The 16,005-nt window shown below is 44.5% G+C and overlaps 1 protein-coding gene and 1 long non-coding RNA gene across 2 annotated transcripts in view; one reads left to right on the top strand and one right to left on the bottom strand.

Moving 5' to 3' along the window:
* The window catches only part of WNT10A (Wnt family member 10A), a 44,339-nt gene that overhangs the window by 21,214 nt on the left and 7,120 nt on the right, over positions 1–16,005 (top strand). Inside the window, exon 3 of the mRNA XM_081201620.1 lies at positions 8,160–8,536. Coding sequence (XP_081057746.1) covers positions 8,160–8,536 — 377 coding nt within the window. The remainder of the gene's footprint in view (positions 1–8,159; positions 8,537–16,005) is intronic.
* LOC308591225 lies at positions 8,557–15,707 on the bottom strand. Its single transcript, XR_014010073.1, has 3 exons — positions 15,374–15,707; positions 12,130–12,185; positions 8,557–8,634 (listed from the first exon to the last, which is right to left on the bottom strand). It is a non-coding gene; the product is annotated as an uncharacterized lncRNA (long non-coding RNA).

The following is a 16,005-nucleotide window of genomic DNA, read 5'->3' on the forward strand; positions in this document are numbered from 1 at the left end:
AGATGGCCTGCTGTATTCTATGAAAGAGACATGTGCAGTGTGGTCTAAATTCTGCTGTGCTGGCAGATGACAGTGCTATGCCTGTGCAGTTATGCCATTCATTTTGCACTTGCAATACAAAATGCAGGTGTAAGGAGCAAACATTGGGCCAAATAGGCATGAGAAGATATGTGAAGCTAAGCCCTGGTTCTGAGCGCCCTCAAAAGTTGGTTCCACCATGTTGTAGTGACACTTATGCTCTATATGCCCACCCTGTGAAAATGTACTGGAGGATAGGATTGTGATTCATTTGGGAGCAAATCATGCACAGGAGTATACATGTAAAGGAATTCAACTTGTATATTAAGCTGCATGGCATGTATGTGATGTTGTAGCATGGGGCTACATCAGTCTGCCCCCATGTCTAGAAGGTTGCAATTACCCAAGTGAGAACTTGGTGGAGATTTTCCACAGGCATTTGGTTGAGCACTGGGACTACAGGATGCTTGACTAGATGCGCCATTGGCCTGATCCAGCAGGTGCTTCTTGTGTTCTTAAGGGGAGCACTTTTGCACAAACAGCCAAGGCAACGACAAATATGAAAAGAGCAAATGATGACACTTGTCCTCCCTCAGAACGTTACAGGTCCTCCTGCTGCAGAGATGAACTGTTACACCCTGGCTGCATTCGGGGCTGCAGGAACAGAGCAAGGTAAGCAAGACAAGACCTTGGTCAGGAAAGTGGCACCTATGCTTCAGAGTATGACTCCTGAATATCCTATATACCCCTCTCCCTTGAGCAGCCCAAGAAGTCCTGAACACTCAAAAGCACCCAGGAGCACAAAGTCTCCCTTTGCAATGTGGCTTAAAGTGTACTGGCTTAACAGCCTGCTCTTGCTCTGAAAGGTTGTGGCTGTGTCTCCCACACAGGGCAATAATGCACTCTGCAGGCCAGGGAGTTTTTGCAGACCACAACCCTCTTCTCTCTGTAGATCAGTTCCTGCAATGTCCCGAGAAAGGCTATAGGGAACACACCCACATTTAGTGAACACTGACCCCTCCACTCCACCCAAACACTAATGACACTTTTTTTTTGTAGAAGCCGACTTGGGGATACACGAAGCAGAACAAACTTTAGCCAGAGGCAGAGCTCCACGGCAGCTTCCTGCACAGGATAGATGACTATTGTCTCAGGGATTGCATTATATTTCCCGAGAGGTGACATCGGGGGAACTGCTGATAGGAGAGTGGGGAGTGGGATTGGATGGCTGGCAACTTTAATGTGCCAGCTGCCCATGGACACCCAGTCACAGGAATTGCTTCTTGGCAGCTGTTGCTCCTTCTTAGATACTATCTCCACCTCTGTGGAGATGGTCCTTCTACACTCCCAGAGGCAATGATGTTTCTGCAACCAATGCCCAGCATGCTGTGTAGACCACAAGCAAGGCCTATATCAGCAGTGACCTGCGGGGAAGTGGCTGTTCCAATGTGGGGTTTCCACCTTTTTTTCACCCCCAGACTTCCTGTCTCTTGGAAGTGGGCTGCAGACAGGATTGTAGCAGGTGCCAGACATACCCAGTGTGGAGGTTTAGTGGTGGGGGAAGCTGCCCTCTGCTGCTGGGCTGCCTGCCAGCCATCTAGTCCTCAAGAGGCATGGAGGTCATGCGCAAATAAAAAAAACTGTGCTTATGAGATGTTGTCAGAACTCCCTCCGCTGTTGATGCTGCTCAATAAAAGCGATGACTGTTTCAACTGCCTGTCTCTGTTTCCTGTTGGTCAGCTGATAGGTAAGCTGCACTTCTCAGCAATTCTGTATTTCAGACATCTTCAGGATGGGACATGCAGCAGGGGGAGACAGTATGTCCTGTGCTGCAGCTCCACCTGAACATTTTGTCTCCTCTTCCCATCTAAACTTATTGTTGCCAACAGGTTGCCCAAAGATGGACTTTAGTGGCTTGTAGTCACTACGTTTCCATTTTAGAAGTATGAGGGACAAACTCACCCGCTTCTGTTTCCCATTGTTTTACTCTTTCCCACTGAATTTACAGCCTGTTCAAGGTACTGTCTCTTTACCGTGCGTTGCCGCTGATGTGTTCATTCTTCCCTGTCTTTTTGTCCCCTGTTCCATTCCCTTCCAAAATGCTTGTTTCTTTCACACTGAAACCAACAGAAGTGCTTTGTGTACATCATATGTGCAACCTTTAGGACCACTGTGGGACTTGATCTCTCGTTCTAGAGGACCTGTTCATGCAGGCTTCTTGCCCCCTGAGCTACGATGTAGGGTAGCTGTTGTGAAAGGAATAACACTCCTTCCTTTTAATTCTGGCCTTGACTATTGTCCTGTCCAAAAGTGTTGTTTTTAGGGTTGTTTGCTGACTATAGCTAGAACTGTAGCCCTGAAACTAATCACACCCTCTCCTGGCGGTCACCTCAAAACTACTGTGATCTGATCACAATTCTCCCAGTGTATAATTTTGTTCGTGAGATAACTTTTACAGGGTTTGTTTAGTAACAAATAATCATTGCAATAATCATTGCGTATCAATGTTCAGTAGTAATAATAGCAGAATGTGTCACAGTAAAACACCAACAATCCTGTATGCATTGCAATAAGTATTCCCGAAGAAGCTAATAAAGATCACTACCCTTCAGTTAACTTCCTCAGTTTCGACATAGGTGGTTTCCACCTTGCCTTTGCTGAGAGAATGCAAAACCTCCCCCCTTCCACATTTACTTTGATATTCCCTTTTGTTTTTTGTTCAAACCACTCCATGGCCTCTTTGATCATCGTTTGTGCAATACTGTCTGTGGCAGCCTTTGAACAACATGCTGAGCACCTATCATCCCACAACTACAGCACTTGCTCTCTGCACTTCCTTTCCTTGGATGGGATGGAAATCCTGGTTTAATAGTTAAATAAATAACAATGTTGTGTTTGGGCTTCTGGGACTGAGAGGTCCTAGCCTACTGTTGATAGCAAATATTTATTTCCTCCTCCCAGAGCTCTTGGGAAAGACTTGCATATGGTTCAGAGAAAGTTTCCCATCCAGGCAGCTTACAGGACCAGACCTGCATAGCTTCAGTAGAGAACTGTGTCACATGCCTAGTTCAGATAATTCAATCAAAAGGAAAGGAAAATAATTCACAGCTCAAGGATGGTGGAATAGGCAGGACAGTGAATGCTGAAATTAGAAAGTTTGGACATAAACTGAAGGCCAGAAATTTAGGAAGCTGTAGCTGGGAACAGAGATAGAGAAACCCGAGAGAGGGAAGGAGGGAGCATGATGGTGGGAGCTAGGAATATTTGGATGCAGAATGAGGGCTGCTTCCAGACAGGTTTTTCTTGTATATTTATTCTGCTATGTTCCATCAATACCAGTGAGCATTTCATAGCTGCCATAATGGGGGAAAGGAAGGTCAAATTTGCTGAGTGGCCACTTAGAAAACAAGTTGTAAGCCATGATTTAAAATAAAATCAATTTATTGAATGCTAGCAGTTTATTCATTTAAGCATGATTGCTCTTTGCTTTTTGTGAAATGTCAGAAGAAGAAAAAATGTTTGTTATGGATTGTTTTGAAGTTTCTAAGAAAGAACGCAGGTTGATAAAATGGTGGTGACCAGAAAGGGTTCTTGCCCTCTGTTTTCTAAATTAGAGTTCTAGTGCTATAGCACTCTTTCATTTTAAGCCATAGGTGGACAACATGTGGCCCCAACCTCATTTTTGGTAGCCTCCCAATATCTCCCCCAGTTGCCGTGGTCTTCTATCCTACTTCTGTTCCTTCTTACATTTCCTGGCTTTTTATAGTGTTTCTCCCCTTTTTTATATAGGTCTAAAGCAATTAGAAAGAACAGTATTTTATTTGCTAAAACTAAATGTCATTACTTACTCATTTTTTGCTTGGTTGTTTGACTTGGGAAGGAACTCACTGCCCCCCCCCCCCGTCTAAAAACCTGTTGGTAGTCTAGCAAAATGAGAAAGCAATTACTTTCACTTGCTTTCCAAAAACCCCAAAAACTGTGCTGGTCTGTTTTACTACTGAAAAAATAAACATCACCTCTGTATACTTTCTTGTGAGCAACTCCAGCAAACCCGGTGGAGCTTACCTGCATAGGTTTGGGAATTCTAATTGAGATAGCCATGATGAAAATTGAAGCAGGGTGGTCTTTGTTTTGGATTAGTCAGAAAGTTGTCTTAGCACTAGAATGGCGTTATAAAATGGTACCTGCTACAAAGGTTATAGTGAATGTGTGCTGAACTGTGATAGGTTCACCATCTGATAATCAGATACTGCCTCAAAATACAGGCAGAAGAGCAAGAGCACTTACACTAGTCGATATTTTGCCTTCTGCTTTCAAAAGTATCTGACCTTCTGCAGTAAGAAAAAAAAGACAGAAGCAGCACTAGGGAAAACATGAGAGGATTCCAGAATGTGCGTGAACAACGCATGTCAATTTGACACTAAATCCTCAATGAGGAAGCAACCCTGGCCTCTGGGTTGTTTCTTCTTTGGTGTCCTGTTCAGGTCATGAAGACGAGTCCATGGGGGCGGGAGGGGGGGAGGTTGCAAAGCAGCACCAAGGAGAGCTCCTAGTGAGCAACATGTTCCAACAATGTCTGAGACAGTAATGAATCCTTTCATGCCTTGGCAGTTGGGGAACCCCATGCTGGGTTCCACCTCAGCCTTGAAAAGTGGGTCGCCCTAAAGGGTCAGCTCTTGGCCTAGAGGCTTGCATTTTGCTGCCCCTATGGGAGGTCATGCCAGACTTGCTGCCTGTGTTTCCCCACAAACTCTGTGTATAGTATGAGGCCCCTGGGAGGTAAGTATGCCAGTCCTAGGCAGTGATGCAGGCTCTGGTCCAAGCTTAGGAGTTCCCAGTTAAGGGATCTCTGTCTTCTTGGTTCCAGAATCTCTGGAATCTTATGCTAGGATATCCCTGGTTCAGTGGTGGTGCTTGGTCCCAGCGCTGCCTTGGTAACACTATTGGTTCCTCAGCCTTTGAGGCTGTCATGATACCACACTAGCAATCACAGTTGCCCACATGGGAGAAAAGCTGGGAGCAGAGGCTGCAGACAGAAAAATCCCCTTTGACACATTAAACCTGGGGCCCTTAATGTAGTGTCTGTGGGTGCCACAGTACCCTCAGACACCTCTCTTGGAACCTGCCACAGCTTTCTGCTCTTCTTGTTTTTTAATTGAGTGGTTTTTTAATATTTACTTTGGAAGATTTGGTGAGAGGGTGCATGGTTGTTGTTTGTTGGCTAGATGTTGCCTGTTTTGGTGGGGTATAGGTGTTTTGTCTGTGGGTTTTTTGCGGGGGGGGGGGTGTTTCTAAGCATTGCCAGTTTCTGTTCTGTGAAGTGGGTATTTTGTGTTGCCCATTTTGATTTCTTAGATTTACAAATGCATCTCCGACTTCCCAAAATGTTGGGGAGCCTGCATTAAACAAACAGGTGTCATTGGGGCCTATGGAATCCTCTTGGCTGGTTCCACTGGGTCTTGCTAAAAAACTGGGGTGTTTATAGGATTGCTACCTCTCCTGGCAGATGAGTTGTCATTGCTCACTTGCATATATGAATAGAGCTAAATGTGTGCAAATTAAAATTCCAAGGCTTCTCATTAATGCCTGTCTAAGCCAAAACAACATACTGGATAGTTAGGAAACTGGTTAGCCTGATTTACTAGGCCAGATAGCAATCAGCTTATTGGCTGCTTCTATTGTCCTAAATAAAAGCCACCAACTCCTCATAAACACACTTAATCACAAATCTTATCTATCTGATGTGTACTTGCATACTTCATAAAACACACATACTTAATCCTTCGTGCATAGGATATTTTGTCACGGGGTGTGTGTGTGTTCATGTGTGTTACTGCTTGTAATATGAAACCTTCTCTGGCAGCAGACTTTTGAACAGAGTTTGTCTTCTCTCATTGATAAACTCAGTTCTGGAAATTCCCCTCTGCAAAGTGAAACAATGCTGGGCTATGGGGATTGCAGCCTGCAGCTTGTGCTGTGGGAGCTTGCGTGACTCCAGCGCATCTCAGAGAGTATAAACAAAGCCAAAGCCAGAAACGTGCTCTAATTATAGCTGGCAAGCTTTGCAATGGTGAGAGACTCTATGGTGCCTAAGAGTTCCCATCCTCACCTCCCCATTCAAATTGCTCGTAACGAGGGTTTGAATGGATCTCCAAGGTCAGCTAGTACAACTCCTGGCCCCAAAGTTTGGCCTCTGGCAGCAGCCTGAGATCCAAGCAATAGTATGACACCAGAGCACAGGAGACTAAAGGACAACTACCTTAACACTGCACCCCTGTGCACTCTTTTAGCTTAGGAGTGAGGTCCATTGTGTACAGGGGAAATAATTTCTAATAAGTAAGGTAATAAGTAAGCATAGGCCTAGTCTGCCTGTTTATTTAATATATATTCTACCTTTCCCCCAAGTTGTTATAAAATACGAAGTGGTCAAAAACAATAGTTAAAAATACAACAAAACACATTTAGAACCAGCTTTAAAATATGGATTGCCCAGATAGCAGTCCAGTGGTCAACGTACTCTGCACCTAGTTTTCATAGGTTGGTTTAAACAGGAAGCTCTTTGCCTTGTCCATTGCCACAGTGGGCCTTAGTAGGATCTTCTCACCCTGGCATGGTGGTCTCTAGGGCTTTCCAGGCTCAAAGCCCAGAATGTTGGGTGGAACTCCATTCTGGAAAATGTAAGGCAGCAACTACCATGGCTGCCAAAGAGGTCTTAGCTGCAAGGTCTTGCCTTTTGCCCCCTTGAATCCTGGCAGAGGAGAGGAAAGCAGTAACTGCTCCTGTCTATCTGGGTCAGGTGGTCAGTGAAGGACTTCTTGTAGCAGAGGGAAGAGGATTGTGTTGTGGAGACTGAGGCTCAGTACACCCCAGAGCATTAACGCCCATGGGGTAGTCATAACTCAGGACAATTGACCAGTAACCTCAGCATAGTAGGAATTGTGCATCGTTCAACAGAGACTGAAGCGGGTGACAAGAGCAAGAAATTGCTACAGATTTGGACAGTGAAAGTGTGAAGATCTGACTCACCTGTACCCCCATGTTCAGATAAGCGTGTCAGGAGGAATAAGGCAAGATCCTGTTTTCCCTGTATCTCCTTCTCCCATGCTGCCTAGTACAGACTCTATCTATAAAGTCACCAGCCTGGTCCCTGGCAGAACAAATTTTAATAGCTCACTTGATCACACAAGTGAAGTGGGCTTGGGGGTTGGGGGAATAAATTTATTCCAGTTTGCAAACTCATTCTTCCTTAATCATCTGGAGGTGAACTCTACTCACCTATTTCACAAGTGTGGCCTAATGTGATGTGAAGCAAGAGTTGTGGTACGGGAGCCAAAGAACACTCCTCTCCCAATGTGCACATATAGAGGTCTAAGAGCTAATCACCCATGGAGGCGACAGGGACTGTTTGACAAGATAGCATTCACAGGCCTTAGGCCATCAGACAAGGGGATGAACAATCAGACAGTGCTTAAGCTTTGAAGCTGAGCAGCTGTCTGAAATAAAAGGACACCAGTCCCTTATCTGTCGTCCTGAGGGGCTGGGATCAGAACTGCCGCCTCATCTTTATCAAGGAACATAGTTTGTTGTTTTCCTATGGGCCAAAAGACAGTGTGATATGGAAGATCTATGATCAGGTCTCCAAATGCCTTTTTCTTGGTTAAAAGCAGCTGCTGGGGAGTGGGGCTGGATAAAGGGTAGGGCTGTGGCGCTGAAGAGGGGCTGGTTAACCCTTCACCTATCTCCAAAATCTCTTGCCTGAAACCTGTGTTACTTGAGGGGATAGGATTGCCAAAGGTGTAAAGTGCTGTGATTTTTGCTGTGACTTGAAAAGGCCATGCCTGTTGGAATGCCTGCTATGTGTGTCTGACAGCAGGGGGCCACAACAAGGACTGGGGAATCTATCACATTCCAGGTGTTGTTAGACTCCAACTCCCATCAACCCCAGCCAGTGTGGGATGAAGGGAGATGTAGCCAAGCAAAATCTGATGGGCCATCCCTTTCAGGTTTCGCCGTCCCTGGAATAAGCTCATGGGCAAGCCATTAAGCCTACACACAACTGTACTGTGCAAGTGCAATGGAGGATCTCATGTGGGTGGTGAGCATTGCAATGGCGACTAAGTGAAATGTGCTCTTTCTTGCAGGTTTCCGGGAAAGTGCTTTTGCCTATGCCATTGCAGCCGCAGGGGTGGTACATGCTGTCTCCAATGCATGCTCCCTGGGCAAGCTGCAGGCATGTGGCTGTGACCAGAAGCGCCGTGGAGATGAGGAAGCTTTCCGCCTCAAGCTGCACCGTCTCCAGCTGGAGGCCATGAACCGAGGCAAGGGGATGATGCATGGAGTGCACTTGGAACACATGCCAGCTGAGGCCCCAGGCCTGCAAGACTCCTGGGAGTGGGGGGGCTGCAGCCCTGATGTGGACTATGGGGAAAAATTTTCCAAGGACTTCTTAGATTCCCGGGAGACCTACCGAGACATCCACTCTCGCATGAGACTGCACAACAACCGTGTTGGCCGGCAGGTGAGCTGAAAGTGCAGCGATGGGTTGGGTGGGGAGTTGGAGTCAAGGCTTGGAAAAAGGTTTCCGGGAGGGAGTCAATAACCCAGACAGTTCCTGATCTATAGAAATAAAAGAGGCTGATCATTCCAGCTCAGACACTCATCTACCTGGTTGGTCCAAGATGGTTTGTGCAGGGCTGGCGTAACTGAAAAATGCTGTCTGCATTTAATGTGATGGCAACTTCTAATTCAATCAGATGCAGACTTGAGTCAGGGCTTATCCACACTTACCTTTTGCCCTGCTCTTTCCAGGCACAAGCCTGTGCTTAAAAGCTCTGTGTCTGAGCATTTGTTTCCTTTTTCTTTTTTTGCCCTGGAGCTTTCCCCTCACCCATAGTTTAGCATTCAATGGGAACAAACATCAGTTTGGGTTTTGGGCATATTGCTGTTTGCTCTGATTGAGCTTTAAAGAGCAGGTTTTCATGGGGAAAGCTCCATAAGGGTGGGGAGAAAGGGCGCTTGGACATGAAGATTTAAAGCGTGGACCATGCCTGGAAAGAGCGGAGGAAAGGTAAGTGTGGATAAGCCCTCCCATAGTGTACTGTGCTTGCATTCTGCCAGTGCTTGATCCCTGCCTGGAGCAATCTGAGAACCAAGAGCATCAATTGTGGTTTGTTTACCAGCAGAAATGATAGCATGGTAGGGCCATTCTCATCTCTGTTTCCCTGATGCATAGCTTCTCATACTTGCATTTTAGATGAAGCAGAAGTGTGGAACATGCAAGAAAATTATGGTAATTCAAGAGATTTATTGTTCTGTTTAACTACTTAATCCATAAGAAAAGGCCCCGTTGCTCTGCATACTCAAGTCTGATTCCAAGCTCACTGGAAAGCAAATAGAACACCCATGATTAGAAGCAGTTTACTTCTAGTCACTGAATGCTTAGAGCAAACAGGGCATGGACTGTATTCATCTATTTGTTGACTATTTATCCCACCATGACTAGAATGACTATTATGTTATCCTTTGCTTATGAGACTGACATGGCATTTGGCTGGACACGATGTGCATGAGAATGCTAAAAGAGATGGACCATCTGTTTTCTTACACTGCTCAGTGGATTTCTGCTTTCCATAAGAAGTGAGCATAGATCTGGCTGGCTGCAGAATTGCAGCAGCAACCTGCCCAACATAGGGATGGTTTTCATACCTTGATACCCTCATAAGTGGCACAAGGGAGCAAATTCTTAAAGTAAATAGAGAAGACCATGTTTTCACTTTTGCCATAAGAAGAGCCTGCTGGACCAGGCCAATGGCCCATCTGGTCTAGCATCCTGTTCTCTCAGTGGGTCACCAGATGCATGTGGGAAACCTGCAAGCAGGACCTGAGGACAAGAATACTCCATTCTTGAAGTTTCCAGCAACTGGTATTCAGAAGCATGTGGCCTCTAACACTGGAGGCAGAGCATAGCCTCCATCATGGCTAGAAGCCCTGAATTTGTCTAAAATTTACTAGCTAAAATGTATGCATTCCTGACATGCACAAACTGTACAATGACCAGTTCCAGCACTATATTTTCCTGGTGTAAACTGCCTTGTGAAATGGAGCCTGTAAAGTGGCAGCTGGTGTTGCCAGAGTCAGCCCTTTGTAACATGCTTTTAAAATCCTGTCCTTGTGAACACACAAACACCGTCTCCTTGCACAAAAGTAGTTCATGATGATTAAAGCTGTTGATCTGCTTAATGATCTGCATGCACATCTCTGAAATTGCTCTGTATTCAGAATATTTGTTGTTCACTGAGCAACCATCGAGCTGCAGGTAGTAGAGATACTATCTGTACATGCATCTGGCAAAGTGGATTCTGGCCCATCAAAACTTACGCTACAATATATTTTAGTTTTTAAGGGGTCAAAGAATCTTTTTTTCCTGCATGGCACATACTGAGATGTAGATCAGCCAGTGCAGTAACCCCCATCTTGGAGAAGAGCATTTGTGAGGTTTTGAGAAAAGCTTGATTCAGTCAAGCACATCATTCTGCTGATTTAGGTTTGAACGCTAAAATACTGAACAGTTTGAGTGGGTGGCCACCCATGATCTGAGCTAGGTTCAAGCCTCTTTATTCCCCCACAACTAATAGTTCTACAGGAAAATCCAGTGAGAGTTACTATTACTAATTCATTACCTGCAACTAGAAAGTGGTTTTATAATAACAAAAGATGGATGAAGAAGTTAATTGCTAAGGGAAGAAAATGGCAATGAACATTTTCAGTGGAAGTAAGCCTAGCAAAAATTGTGCAGTCATCTCTAAGTTGTACAGCTGGGGAGGGCCAACCTTTTTCTATTCCCGTGGGAGTAATCTGTCAGACAACAGTAGAGGCAGAAGTGGGTGCAGCTACTCCCTTTCTGTCTTTTTGCCACCCACTTCTCTCCCCCCCCCCTTGTCCTTTTCCACCTGTTTTTCCCATTTGCCACTCACACGAAGTTGGGCCAAGAGTTGCAGATTCCTCACCAGCATTGTATAGGTACACCTATCTGATCTGATGCACCCATTTCTAATAACATGCAAACAGAAAAAAGAGGGATGTCTGCATGGACTTGCCCACTCCCTTGAAGAGAATGGGGAAGCCCCTTAGAGGCAGGGTGCTTCCAGGTGATAGGTTTATTGAGCATTCATTCTGATTTGTTTTCAGGGAGGTTAGATGACATTGCATCAAAGCAAGTGTTATCCCACACTTGCTTTGATGCAGTGTGACCTCACCTCCCACACTTTCCAGTGCATTATCCCATCACTTCCCTTATTTCCAAAAGTCTTATCTTTTGGCAGGTGGGTTTGTTAGTTGACTTTCCAATCAACTATAATTGCACAACCTGAATTTGATGGTATATGAATCCTACCTGAATCTCACCTGAAAATGGCAACAGTCTGGAAGTGTTAGGCAAGCATTTGGGTGGATTAATTTATGCAGCAAGATGATTGATCGGAGGACCTATTAAGGCAGGCATGTCCAAAGTCCATTTCAGGGGCCTAATCCGACCCCTGTGGCAGTTTATTTCCTGGGGTAAAATCCTAAAAAAAAAGTCAACAACCTTGGTCGGCCCTTTGGTCAGCCCTCACGGCCCTTCACTTCATCAAATCTGGCCCTCTTTGAAAAAAGTTTGGACACCACTGTACTTAAGACTACTATCATTTGTCTATCATAGACAAAGTTCTTCAGCAAAAATAGCTTTTGGCTGCACTTGATACCTGTGAACAGAGCTGTGTGTAATCTGTGACCACTCTGTGCAAGTGTAGAAGTAAGCATTGGAGACACCTTAATTTCATTTTAACTTCAGTTGTTTAGGTCAAAATTCAAAACCAGTACTTTGAATTGTTCCTGGAAAGCAGCAGGAAGCCAGTGCAGGTGTTCAAGCACTAGTATAATGTGTTCCATATTTTAGAGAGAACGATTACTTAACAATGCATTTTTTTGTAATTTAAGAGAAATAGTGTTCTAATTATAGCTTAGTGCACCAGACATCCTCAAGGGTAGTATATGCAAGTGAAAACTGAGCAGTGCTTAACATTGCAAATTAAATAATATAGATGCATGACTGCAGACAAAAAAGCTTGTTACCTTAAAATGACTTCTGCCAGCACATCCACTTCCTCTATTACCTTTCAGTCTGCATCCTAAAAAGAAATGTTCCTAAAAATTGCATTGTTGAACTCAGAAGACAATCTGCAGTAATTTAGGATTGTTGCGCATCATAACAGCCTTCAGCCTTTTGCTCATCAGTTTATTTTATGATATATGTTTAAAGTACCAATTACGTGAAGTGGCCACAATGTATGTATGGTAAATTGAACTCTATTTTGGATTCACCATTCCTAACTATAAAGTCAGCCGCAGTGAACATCAGTACTTGAGATACATCACATTAGGATAGAAGGAAGCCCATGAACTGTGTCATGTTACTTATAAGGAATCTCAAAATAAGGTATACAAGAGAGATGTCCAGTCGTATAGGGCCAACTTCTATTTATATGAGTTCATCAATTACAAGTACTGAAGGCTGGCACATCCAGATCCTGAAAGGGCTCCAGTGCCTTACAAGAATTTTCTAGAAGGGGTCATGGGTGGCTTTTCTGCCTCTGCATGACTTTGATGTGAAAAGCCATACATGGTGAAGCTTGGCCTTCTGTGTAAATCGTAAAAGGTGCAGGAGTCCTCTCACACAATCAGCAGGTATGCAGTGAGCTGGGGAGTTGGTCCAATAGGACTGTTTTAAGAATCCATTGGAAAAGCAAGTGACTGTCCCACTGATATATACCACTGAGAACTAACTCACGTATGTGTTAAGCAAGACCACTTCATGCCAGCACTGCCAAGGGCTGCTGCAACAAACAACAGTACAAGCCTTTGAGAGGCAGAGACATGAGAGGGCATCAGAGGAAGCAGGGAAGGAAGGAAAGAAGGACAGAGGCAGGCACCCCGACCATCATTCAAGGCACCCCAAGGTGCCACAACGCACTGGTTGAAAATCACTGGCCTGAAATGTTTTCCTTTCTCTCTATCATTCCTTTGAGATGGAAAGGTAAAATCTGCAGTTCAAATGCCCTTGCTGTGTTGATATAGGAGAAATCTAATCCAGGTTAATGACTGCTAATACAGGTTAAGCCTTCCTCCTGTAAACAAGCCTGCCCTAACTCTGACCTTTTGGCTCCTTGACAAGGGGGAAGGAGCCCTGCACTCTCTGCCTAATCCATCAGAGTCAGACCACTCTGCCACTGCTTTGTATCTGTGCATTTAGGAGAACCATTGTTCCACCAAGGTTGGTACAAGAATCAGTGCTTTTGAAATCCAGGGAAATTGAGGTTATGTATGGGATACTTGGATGGAACAATATGCCCAGGCTGATAATGGAATCTCCTTTTAAAAAAATATATAAATCAAAAATCTGTGGGGGGATACGTGATGTATAATATATTATGACGTATAAGATATTATGCTTCAGTGAGGAAAGGAGCTGGATCCCCAAGAGTCGATAAATCTGACTGCTAATGGCAGCCAGAAATTTAATTCTAGTGACCAGCGTTCCGCCAAAGGGTTACCCATTTTTCAAAACACTGGAAGCAAAACAAGGAGGCAGAAAGTGTCTCTATAAAAAAGATGTTAGGTCCCATGTTAGGATCTAGTATCAGTGTTAGGAGCTGGTGTTGGGTTTTCTTAATATTGATGTGGTCAGTGGTGCTACTCAGGTGTGTGTGTTTGTAATTATAACCTGCATGGCAGAACATCTGTGAGCTTTTCACAATTTAGCACACCTGAGGTATCTTAACAATTTAACTAATTAGCAGGGGGGAGTTTACCTACTGCACCGAATGCAGCGATGTGATAGGGTAATTGTTTATTTGAAAACTGTATTTAAGTTGATCAAGTGGTGTAGTGTGTACTGTTATAGAATACTGTTGAGTACTGGTGAGGAGTGGTGTTGAGAAGAGGTGTTTTGCAGCTGTTTGATTATTATTTAAAAATAAAGTAAGCAAAGATATTGTGGGCAAGTTTTTGTTCCATCGCCCCAGTAACTGCGTAAACTTGGTTGGCAAAGAAGATCCAACAGCTGGGAAGGAGGGATTGCTACAAACAGTGTTAGAAACTGAGATATGAAAGCTAGAAGCTAAATGGCACCTTAAACCGAAGTTATGGGCACAACAACAGAATGTCTAGGCGCCCTTTTTTATAACAAGAATACAAAACTGAAAATGAATGAACTGCAACTAAAATACTATGTTCATTTTTCACATGGTCTAGTCCTTCCCCTGCCCCCCCCCTAATATTCTTAAGAGGGTCTCTTCTCCAGTCTTCACACAATAGCTGGAAGTGGGGAGGCAGAAAAAGGTCTTCTTTTCCTTCCACTCTGCAGTTTTAATCTGAAATCTTAGGCACAGTACTGCGCCCAGAGCTCAGAAACTGCTTACCCTAATGAAATTCTCTGTTGCAAAATGTGCCTAGAACAATGGGAGTTTGAACACTGGCTACAAATGCACCTTGTCCATTGATCTTCGCTTTGTGAAGCTTTTTGACCAGTGGCAATTAAAAAGAATGCACTTATTTTACTCCTGTGGAGCTGAAAGGCTCACCTTGTTGCTAGAACCAGTGTTTGACTGCTATATCCAGCCAAAATGTGTGGCTTTCTTTCATCTCTTAGGACTAACCTGAAACTGCTTTGAAGCAGGAGAATGATGGTGTGTGTGTTTGTGTGTACATGATATCAATGTGTTTGATAGGCGTGCAATGAAAAGACTATCAGGAGGCAGCAGAGTAAGATCCAGGCAGCACAGGAGCCACAAAAGGCCCTGTCAAAGAGGCATATATCCAAGAATGGTGATTGGGCCTGGCAATGACACATGGCAGCTGCACAGTTTGCATTACATTGACACCCAGGTACCCCAGCTGGGTTCTGGGACTGCGCTGCCCACAGTGTCCCAATGTAGTATTTCTACAGTGTATTGAAATGGTGTATCAGACTTAGCCAGTGGGCACTGATCACAGCACTTTGCTGCCTACCTTATGCTATCATTGGGTTACCCTCACTGGAGTTTACTGGCATAGGACGTGCTCCACAAGAGAGCATTCTTCAGAAAAGACCTTTCAAACCTGTAACCTGGCCCTCAAGGTGATAGAAAGGGCTTGTTCTTATGGTGGGTTTTAGAGGGGAGACCTGGGAGGGAGGAATGGGACATATCTCAGTTGCAAGTTAATTTAATAAAGTGGCAATTCTACTTAATATGAACAAACTAGGCATATTTTGAGGAGCCCTAATAGGATTTTTTAGAACTGGCCCATGATGATGGGATACTTGTCCCCAATTTCTTACCATGTTAAGCATCTTTTTCTTTAAAAAAGCATTTTGATTCCCTCTGCCCTTCTCCCTCTTGAGACCAGTTTTCCACCGGATGCTTTCTTTGTGACCTAAAGGGTAGAATAATGGGAGTGAAGAAACTAAACCTTGGCTCCTACCAGCACTATTCAAGGAGACCCACATTTTGGCTTCTCCTACGAAGCCTTTCCTGGAACGTGCTGGTGGGTGTTCCACCCACTTGCAGAAACTGTCCCTTGCTGACAGAATTGCAGTAGATCCTTTGCCAGAGAAAAGACTCTTCGTGGTTTGTTTCTTTAAAAAGAAAAAAGAAAAAACCCCCACTACAGCTGCAATCCTATATATACACTTACTTGGAAGTAAGTTTCATTGAACTTGGTGGGATTTTCATCCAAGTAAACATGCAATAGGATTGTACTGTGCAGCTGTTCTTTGAGATTAGGTGTCCTTTGAACAGTTGTACTTTCAAGCTCAGCGTAATGGGCTGGAGAGTGAGTGGAGGTGGGGGAGAGGAAGACATGCCCCTGCCTGGTTGCTGTGAATGACCTTTTGTTATCCCCTCTGCATGGTATAGACAGAGCTCTGATTTAGGAAAGATGGCTCTGGAGGGCTTCTCTGAGGGGGAGCAA

Source organism: Podarcis bocagei (genome assembly GCF_964188305.1).
Source record: "Podarcis bocagei genome assembly, chromosome: 1".
Classification (NCBI taxonomy): Eukaryota; Metazoa; Chordata; class Lepidosauria; order Squamata; family Lacertidae; genus Podarcis; species Podarcis bocagei.